Raw genomic sequence first — 10928 nt, 5'->3', positions numbered from 1 at the left:
CTAACATAAAATAGCCCACTTTCCCAAAATATTTCCAGTTTGCCAACACCCCTACAATGGGATCTTCACCGGCTGTCATTTAAGTCCTCTGCCATCTGATCTCACTCCCTCTGCACTCACCCCAGCCGACTCCACTGCTTTCTAATTCCTGAACACGCCCTTGCTTTGCTCCATGCCTCTGAAGATATTGTTTCTTCTGTTGAGACACTTTTACCCCACCTCTGACCACTAAAGTGATCCTTGCTCTCAAAGCAAACCTGCTTACAAAGTACTCTGCCAAGAATGTGGAGGGATATATCACATATACACAAAGGAAGGTAGCAAAAGAAAAGACACAAAGGTAAAATGATCAATTAAAAAAGTTATTTATTAAACAAGTTAAATACAACTAAAAGTATACTTAAAAGTCCAGCAGTACTGAATTCCTTTTGAAATATCTATTCTGGGAACGAATATATTGTCTAACTTTTTAATGATAATGGAAATGAGAAAAAATGGATAGGAAACATTCTTAAAGAATAAAGCAGCTGGTAAATTTAAAAATAAAAACAAAAGCACACAACCATACACACGATTAAACTATGAAACTAAGTAGTTTCATATGAGTTTTCAAATTCTTCTGGTAAACTCTCAAGAGGCCCCAACTATCTATGTCCAAGTTAATAAACAACATACAAACTCACCTTTATTATACTTTGTTTTATACAATTTTAGAAAGAATTAGCTGGATGGGTAAATAGTCCACACTTAGCAAAACATATTTTACATATGAACATACTCATTTATACTTAATGGAAGACAAAACAAAACTTATAATTTAAACATCCTGATTTGAGAACAATTGTGGATTTGGTAGTTCTGCTAAATTCCAACATCATCATCACCAGATGTGCTATCAAAAGATATTTATTCTGGTTTATTTAAAAAAAGGACATTTTTAAAAAATTTTAAGCACTTTAGGGAAAGAAGAAATATATTCTGTGTTCATAAAATTATGGTCCTAACTTGTTAACACAAAAAAATAGTGCAAGAGATTAGAGTTGTATAGAAAAGCCTCTATCCTTTCGGTAGCTCCAAATGTATTTTACAAATATTTTACTGGAAATAGTGGTTACGCCACAGACTTGGCAGTTGCTTCTGTTTAAAACATAACTCTGCCCCTGGCATCCATCAGAGGCTTTCAAACAACCGACTCCGGCAGTACACACTGAGACCATGATATGAACGGGCACTGCGGTAGGGACGAGGGCTTTTGTGAGACGCAGTTTGCTGTGTGTATGTGTGTTTGAAATAGAAACAACTGATGAAATCGTTTAACCAGAACCATTAAACACGCTTTCCTCACTAGATCCCAACTGTATAAATAATAGAATGTAAGCGTCTAGCACTGAATAAATTTTGGATTCCCGCAGAGGAGCAGCTTCGCCCTGTCCAGGCTCCCGGGAGGCCCAGGCTGCGGCCCCGCGGGTCCTTCTGCAGCGGGCGCTCCGTGCCTCGCTCAGTCCGAGAGGGACGGGGAGCGGAAGGACCTGCCGCTGGCCGGGCTGGAGAAGGTGAAGGGCTCCTTGTCCTTGTCCTTGCTGTCATGCTTGTGCTTGTGCTTGTGCTTGTGTTTGTGCTTCTTCTTCTTCTTCTTGTGTTCGTGGTGGTGGTGGTGATGGTGTTCGCTGTGTTTGGAAGACGTGGACTCCTTGGAAAATGCCGAGAGCGGGGCAGCCGCGTGCAAGCTCGACTCCAGAGGGGACGGCTCTTTACCTTCGACGATAAAAACACCGCATCAACTTCTGCTCAGAGCCAGGTGGCTACATTGTGGGGAGGGGGATTCCTGAATGTTTACCTCTTCCCTTGGAAATGGGAGAAGTAGCTAAGGAAGACACTCGAGTTACTTTGACTTTTCAATGTTTGGGCCAGGATGTTGAATATCTGTGTTAGGTAAATTATGACATCTACCAACAGGTTGGCCAAGTCATCTTTTAGGAGACTGAGACATTCTACCTCATGGCTACACCCACAGCCCCTTTTATTTGAAACAAAGTCTTTGCTAAGTTGCTGAGGAGCTAGCCAAGCTGCTAAGGCCAGCCTCAAATCTGCAATCCTGTCTCAGCCTCCTAAGTACTGGGATCATAAGTGTAATGATGCCGGGCATGGTGGCGCACACTTGTAATCCCCGCGCTTGGGAGGCAGAGACAGGCGGATCACACAGGTTCAAAGTCAGCCGCGCTGGCTTAAGAGACCCTGTTTCCAAAAATAAAATAGGTCTGGGAGTGTAGCCCGGAGGTAGAAGGACTTCCAGGAACCCCAGTACCACCAAAAAAAAAATAATAATAATAAATAAATAAATAATAATAATAATAATAAGAAGAAGTATAATGATTACATGTGTATTACAGGTTAAAGCCTACATTAATCAATGAAAACAGCTCCTCCAAACAGAGTTCTGCAATACTGTATAGCGGGGGAATGGCAGTATTTTATTTGTGACGTTTAGAGAACCATTTATACACACGAAAGCTAGTTACTAGCCATTATACTTGAGTGGAAATCCAACATTCTAATAGTTCCTTAACATAATTCTAGATAGTCAAAAGTAAATTATTTAAGAAGATTCAATATACATAATTCAAGGAACCCCCAAAAGTGGGAGCGGCTATAAAGGGAATGTATCTATGTGAAGACAGGAGTAATACCAGTAAAAAAGAAAGGAACTGAGAAGCAGGAGCCCTGTGCCCTAGACTAGGTTACACTGTCTGTCATCAGGAGGTACTTTATCTCTCTGAGCTTAGTTCCTCATCTGAAAATGTAGATACAAATGTCCTTGAAGGTTGCCTCCAGTTCTAACAATGTCAGCCAAGGATCCTGTAATAATAGTTTCAGGTTCTAGTGTATCAGAATGTCCTTCTTGTTCCAGACGCCTGGGCCTAGAATCCATAGACCATGCTCTAAAAACCTGCTCTAGATGCATTCAACTAAGGAAAAAGCCTAAGGTTCATTTCAAATCTCATCCCTTCCAGATCTACGTCTTGTTCGTTCTCACAAGCACCTTTTAAATCTGTCCCTACCCCAGCCCAGCCTGCAAATGTATTAACTGAAACCCCCTCATCTCGCCCAGATACAACACTAGTCTCCTGTTAGCTGGTCCCTCTGCCTGAGGTGTCTGAGACTCTAACCCACATCTCAAATAGCCGCCCAGCAGGTGTTCAGAACACCATGGCGACCTGTCCCCCATTCCCCAGAGGCTATATGGCAATATCTAGAGGCCTTTCTGGTTGTCACAACTTGGGAGGGAAGCAAAATGTCAGGGGACCGAAGCCAAGATGCTACCAAACATCATAACATGTACATGATAGCTTCTTGCAACAAAGAATTATCATCTCAAAAATATCAATTATGTCCAGGTTGGCAAACCCTGCTGCACAGTGATCTTCCTAAAAATAACACTGACAATGACAACTGCTTAAAAGTTCTCTTGGTCCTACTGACAGAATGAAAGCCTTGGACTCAGTGTCGCATTTTCTGAAAATAACATATTTTAAATTCAAGCTGGCAAACAAACGTTTTTACTAAGAATTCAATGTAGCCATTTCTTTTATTTTTTAAAAAGTACTTTCTCAGTACTACTTTTGATCCAAATTTTTTCCTAAACCATTGTTTTCACCAAAACAGGCATCACCACAGATGTTTTCTAAAAATTGTATGATGTGTCCTGAAGTCACCTCTCCAACCTCCTCTACCCACTTCCTCTCTAGACACCCTAGGCCGGCCCCCACATAGCAATGCACTTGCAAATGCTATTTCCTAGGCTTGGAATGCCCTTCCTTTATTTATTGTCTGACACACACATTTATTTAATAAAAAACAAACTACACTAGGACTAGGGAAAATAGCAAAGAACTGGACAGAATTCAGCCCTCCTGAAACTTACAAACTTGCAAAGAAAGAAGTACACAGGAGCCAAAGAATTGGAGCACAATAGTGGACTTAAATTAGTTTGGAGGAAGAGCCCAAGAGGCAAAGTTCTCAAAGAATTAAGGGTAAAGCTGTAGTGTAGAGGAGAAAAAGAAGGACCATGCTAATCTCTTTAATCATTTAAAACTTACTCAACTGTTTCTCTGGGACATTTCCCCAAGCTATCCATAAGGAATTATTTGCTTTATGTTCCCACAGTATATAACAGATTCAGAAAGTGAGGCCCAACACAGAGAGATGAAATAACTTGTTCAAGGTGGTACTGGCAGATCTGAGGTAACCTAAGAGCCCGACTCCAGGTCTCTGCTCTTAATCTCTACGCTCTGCCGCCGACCTGCATGTCGACACACTGAAGTATTTATCTGAGCCTCTTCCATTAGACTGACAGCTCCTTGAGGACAAGCAGTTTGTCTTTTTCTTCTTTATGACCTATATATATATAGTACTTAATATCCCTTACTTAACCCCCAGGACAAAGCTTTCTAAACAAATGAATGAATGAATGTAACAGAATTACATAGTATTTCTCTTCAAATAGGATATTGGGTGAACTCAGTCCAAGTAAATATAATTTGATGATCACTGATTTTGAGAGGAAAGGGATAGACACAAAAACTATTACAGAGCATTAATTCGATTGGTATTTATTGACTACTACACTTTTTCATCAGGCACTGCTCCAATATTTTACAGCAGAAGAATAAGGAAGGCAAAGTTTCTATCCTCACATTTTACTATCACAAAATATTTTTATATTTATGGTTTCTTATTGAAAAAGCCAATAATAGTACTACTGCAAAAACTAAATATTTATATAAAGGAAAAAGTTTAGGGTATCTGTATCTTCTGTAGTCACTGGTACCTAGAAATTCTTTAGAAAACATTTTGAGAGACTATTTAAGATTTGTCAAATGTACTCCCATATAATCTTAACTTCATTTTACATGAATTACATGAATATGTTCTCAACTACACATCTGGGAAACAGGCTCACACCTACCAAAACACAGAGCCAGGTAATAAGAGACTTTAAATACTCACGAACAGTTTAACCCCAAGCTCACTGTTAAGTCATTCTACATGAACAGACTTGCAACTTTCTGGTTGGCTGCCTGCATTCTTGGGAGTCTGAGGTCCTTCTCTGCAGAGAGAGGTTGCAGCACACAATCCTAAACACCAGCCAAGCTACTTGGATTGCAGAAACGCCAATAATTATATTGGAACTTGTACTTCCCAGCAGAGGGGAGGGCCAAATGGACAACTAAGTATTTGTAGTTGTACTCTCTTCCAAGAAATATTTACAACCACTTAAGAAATGATTCCAATTCCTCGTCTGGGGACCCAAGAATTTGCACTAAGTATATACTGATTACAAATCTTGAGATTCGGTTGATTTCTGTGAGGTCTATTAAGACAATGAATTAGCTAGCTCCAAGGATACAGCTACTAGGAAGCAAGTCTCCTGTGATAAATGGCTGAGTCCTGGTCTGGGTCAGAATATTTACATGAGCCTGAAATATCAAGGTACAATAGCAAGGAAGGTGAAAGTCTTGCAGAGTCAGGAGTCACTCAAAAGGCCCTTACTGTCCAAAGATAAAACAATGTGAACACCATTAAGGAGAATAACTGTAATGGACTAAAAATGATCGGAGGATCTCAAACAACCAACTCATTATTTTGAAAATTATTAAATAAGTCAAACTCTTATCTTGACTTTATATGTAATTTACATGTGTAAGATGAAGAAGAATTTAGCTGCTTACAAACAATCCATCTTATAAATAAAATAGAAAGGATTAAGTTGGGCATGGTGGTGATGCTCGTAATCTCTGTACTTGGGAGGCTGAGATAGGAGGATCATAGGTACGTGGCCGGCCTCAGGTACTTAGTGAGGTTCTCCCTCAACAACTTACTGAGACTCTGCTTCAAAATAAAGAATAAAAATAGGGCTGTGGGTGCTCCTGAGTTCAGTCCCCAGTTTCTCAAACAAACAAACAAACAAACAAAAGGTTGATTAGAATATCATCACCATGTGACTCTTACTGAATAAATGGATCTAGATCTATCTATAGCGGTTGCCCTCATAGCAGGAGTCGGCCTGACACTGCATGCTTAGGTGGAAGACCACACGAACAGTTTGCCCCTCCAAGTAAAGGGATTACAGGCGTTTCACCTCATCTGGCTGATTTAAACAAATTAATGATCAAAAATAAAATAATCAATCCAGGCGTGGTGATGAACGCTTGTAATCCCTAAGTCTGAATCCATTCCTAGATACAACTAGAAAGCTACAAGAACCGCAGAGATTTATCATATGTTCATTATACCATGAGTATACAACTAGCAAAATATAAATGACAACTACAGATTTAAAAAAAAACTGATTTCCTTAACATTTCAAAAGAAGGAAAAGATATGCACTGAAAACTTTAGATTAAAAAAGATATAAAGGATATATTAATAAATTGCAAATGTGGATCTTAGGTAAATACTGATTTTTTAAAAATGTATTTACTGGTACTGGGTAATGAACCCAGGGGCAGGTTATATCTTTGAGCTACACCCAACTCCTTTTTATTTTGAAACAAGGTCATGCTAAGTTATTCAGTGCTGATCTCAAACCTGCTATCCTTCTGCCTTAGCCCCTCCAAGTAAAGGGATTATAGGTCTTTCACCTCAACTGGCTGATTTAAACAAATTAATGATCAAAAATAAAATAATCAATCTAGGCATGGTGACGTACACTTGTAATCCCAGCATTTGGGAGGCTGAGACAGGAGGGTCATGGTTTGCCAGCAGCCTAAGCTACTTAGTGAAGTCCTTTTCAACTCAGTGAGACCCTATTTCAAAATAAAGACTAAAATAGGACTGAGGGTGTATCTCGGAAGTAGAATGTCCCTGGGTTCCATCCCCAGTACCACAAATTACATCTATGAGTCAACTGACGTTTACACAGTGAGTACATACTTAATAGTATGAAATAATTATTAAAATTTTTAGGTATAGCAACATTATTATGGTTGTGAAAGTAAAATCATTTGTATCCCAAATCTGACTGGGATTATGATCCACATGGGAAGGAAGTTGTACTTCTTATCACAGTGAATATGCCTGGGAAAGTTTTTAAGAATGATAAAGAAAACTTAAATAAAAATATATTTGTCCACCAATAAAACTATATGTATTATGCATAATATATACGTATATAATCTATAACAAATGAAATACTTACTTTTTTTCTTTTTTACGGTACTGGGGACAGAACCCAAGAGTCTTCTACCTCTGAGCTATACTCCCAGCTCTATTTTATATTCCTTATTTGGAAACAAGGTCTCACTGAGTTGCAAAGGCTAATTTGCTGAGGCTGGCTGCAAACTGAGATCCGCCTGTCTCAGCCTCCCGAATGCTGGGATCACAAGTGTGAGTCACCACGCCCGGCTTGAAACACCCTAAACTATAAACTATCCCTTTTATTATCATATGCAAGGAAGTAGAAAATTGGGAAGGGGCACTTAAAAGGTAAAACCATTCCCTCCCTCTACCTACCAGTTTCACCTCCTCTTTATTTCACCCTTATTCCTTTGCTCTCCCTCCTAGAAGAGGTCTGCAACACTCCATTCTAAACTGTCACCTGGCCTCCTGCTTCTAAGTCTAGGGCATCTGAGACTTCATCTCAGTTCATGAATAAATGAGGAAGAAACTACATTATTTTAAAGAGGGATTAAAAAAAAAACCTCCCAGCCCGGCATGGTGGCGTACTCTTGTAATCCCAGTACTTGGGAGGCTGAGAAAGAATTGCAGATTCTCTGCCAGTTCCAGCTACTTAGTAAGGACCTCTACAACTCAGTGACACCGTGTTTCAAAATAAAGAATAAAAAGTAGGGCTGGGAGCAAGGCCTGGTGGCACACCCTTGTGATCCCAGTGCTTGGGAGGCTGAGACAGGAGAATCACAGATTCTCTGCCAGTTCCAGCTACTTAGTAAGGCCCTCTACAACTTAGTGACACCGTGTTTCAAAATAAGGAATAAAAAGTAGGGCTGCCAAGGACTTCCTTGAAGATGGCGACGGAGAAAAGCAGGGCTTACGAGCCCCGCTAACAACCAATCTCTATTACCACAAAATCAGCGCCTTTTATAACCAGAAAACACCATCAGCAGAGAAACAAAAAAGCACCAGGCTCCAGAGAGGAGGGGGACTCAGAACGGAGCTCAGAGCTAGAGAGGAGATACGCCGGCCTCATGCCCAGGGACGCGGCAGCAGTGCCTTACTGCCAGCGGCAGCGAAGAGTTCACCAGACGGCACCAGACCAAAGCACTCAACAGCCCACCAGGCTCCAGAGAGGAGCGGTGGACAGCGAGCAGAGGTGAGCCGCTGCGGATCAGCCGGGAGGAATTCGGCAGATTTTTTGGCGCAGGGAGCGTCTAAAGCTCCTAGGGGCTGGGCTCAGCGCACTCTGCAGGAACTCAGAGCGGAGCTCAAAAACAGAGAAGAAATACGCCAGCCTCACGGCCGAGGGCGTAGCAGTGGTGCCATATTGCCACTGGCGGCAGCAGCAGCGAATTCACCAAGTCCACTACAGCTCCATCTGTGCACTCAACAACAGTGAGTCAAATTGTGGCCCCTAGAGGAGAAATCCCAGTACTGTACTCCCAGGGACTTGACCCAGTGGGGGAGTGGCGGTGGCAGAGATATCACACTATAGTCACAACTCCATGCAGGAGAACGCCCAGCCTGGCACCCCCCATGGTCTAAAGCAGCCTCGATTGATCCCAGGGTCTGAGACTTTGCGATACAACCCAGTAAAGGAGTAGTGGTGACTGAGATACCACAGACTAGAGATCCAGAGCACCTTAAGTGAAGAAAGAGAAATAACAATGGAGCAGTGAATGCCCACAATCTCACAACATCAGAACCTGATAAAACAGAAATTTAGAGATTTCTAGAAGATCAAATCAGGAAAATAATTGCAGAAATAATAGAGGTGTTTCGAAAAGAATTCAGAGAGAGCCAAAAAGAGATAAAGGATGTAATCAATGAAGTAAAGGCCTCAATTCAAAGTATAAACAACCGATTAGACCACATAGAGAATAGAACCTCTCTCCTAGAAAATGATCACTCCAAAAATGAACGCATAGTTTCTAATTTAGAAAAAAAAATCCGACAGCAGGAATCTGATATTGAAGAATATGGGCCCATTTTAAGAGAGCTAACCTAAGAATAATTGGAATAGAGGAGGGAAAAGAAGGTGAAACCAAAGGGATCAACAATCTCTTCAAGGAAGTAATAGCAGAAAATTTTCCAAACATAGAGCAAGAGGTTGATACATAGGTCCAGGAAACTTATAGAACTCCCTTTAGACAGGATCGGAGAAGAGGATCCCCATGCCACATAATTGTCAAAATGACCAATGTGGAAGTCAAGCAGAGAATCTTAAAGGCAACAAAAACAAAAGGCCAAGTGACATTCAGAGGCAAACCAAATAGAATCACTCCAGACTTCCCAAACCAAGTCATGAGAGCCAGAAGGGCTTGGAGTAACATATTCCAAACTCTGAAAGAAAACAACTTCCAGCCAAACATTTCCTACCCAGAAAAACTTTCTATCAAATTAGATGGGGAAATAAGAAGTTTCCATGACAAACAGAAACTGAAGGAATTTATGTCTTCAAAACCAGCGCTAGAGAAAATACTCAAAGAGATTAACTACAAAGAAGAAATAGGTAACACACACCAGAACCAGAGAAAAAAGATTTTCCATCCAACAGACAACTAAGATTGGCTATCTATGGAGATTCATTATTTATGTTAGTCTTTTACCTATTTCTAAATTGTATTGTTTGCTTTTATTGTTGCTAATTTTTAGGATTTCTAGTTGGAATATTAATATACCTTCAGATATAGCATTTGGAAATATTTTATCCCATTCTATCAGTAACTTTTAACTCTGTTTACATTGTCTTTGGATATACAATTTTTTTTATATTCTAGGGAGTTTGTTTACCCTTCTGTTGCCTGTGCCATTGAAATCATATCCAAGAAAACACTGCCAATTTCAATGTTGTGAGGTTTTATGACCCAGATTTTCTCCTAAAAGTTTATAGTCTTAAGATTTATATTTAGGTCTTTTATCTATTTTGAGTTAATATTTGTATATGGTGATAGGTGAGGGTCCAATTTTATTTTTCTTCATGTAATTATTATTTTTCAACAATATTTAGTTAAAAGATTATTATTTCCTCCACCAAATGTCTGTGGAAACCTTGTCAAAAATAACTTGACAATATATGGAAGAATTTATCTCTAGGCTTTTATTTAACTCCAATGGTTTATATATCTGCCTTTATAAAGGTACTACACTGTTTCAATTATTGTAGCTTTATAACATTTGAATTCAGAAAATATAAATCTTCTAGCTTTGTTCTTTTTTGAGATCGTTTTGGGTATCTAGAGTCCATATTCCATATTAGGATAGATTTTCTCTGAAAAATAAATAAATAAATGTGTGACAGTTTCACCTAAAAAAAAAAGAAAGAACAAAATATTCTCTGGTAAGAAAGAAAGCAAAAAGAAATATTGAAATGATATCTTTAAGTCATCAAAAGCTTGGTATCAGACAAATGAAACTGTTATGTAAGATTATCATTGTTAATTTTAGATAAATTGCTATTATACTAGATGTCAAATACAAAGCCAAGCATGGGAAGGAGGGATGGGGAGGGAACGAGGTGGGGATCGAATAGGGGCTAACTGGGTGATGTGTGCATGTATGTCTACAAAAGTTTTATTTATACGATTATGATGTATGAATACAGTGTACCAATAAAAAATAAATTAAAAAATAAAAAAATTTTTAAAAAAGGATAAATAAAACCAAGTTCTGTTAAAAAAAAAAAAAATGGGGCTGAGAGCAGGGCCTGGTGGCACACCCTTGTAATCCCTGTGCTTGGGAGGCTGAGACAGGAG

General features: G+C 39.5%; 1 protein-coding gene across 1 annotated transcript in view; it reads right to left on the bottom strand.

Annotated features, from left to right (window-relative positions):
• Positions 1-1498: 1498 nt before the first annotated feature.
• TAF2 (TATA-box binding protein associated factor 2) overlaps positions 1499-10928 on the bottom strand; it is a gene marked incomplete at both ends in the record, with an annotated part of 69924 nt that continues 60494 nt past the window's right edge. Inside the window, one exon of the mRNA XM_080695233.1 lies at positions 1499-1755. Coding sequence (XP_080551359.1) covers positions 1499-1755 — 257 coding nt within the window. The remainder of the gene's footprint in view (positions 1756-10928) is intronic.

This window comes from Muscardinus avellanarius, assembly GCF_963383645.1.
Source record: "Muscardinus avellanarius genome assembly, chromosome: 4".
Lineage (NCBI taxonomy): Eukaryota > Metazoa > Chordata > Mammalia > Rodentia > Gliridae > Muscardinus > Muscardinus avellanarius.
The sequence above is the reverse complement of the archived record's forward strand: the minus strand, read 5'-3'. Positions and strand labels throughout refer to the sequence as shown.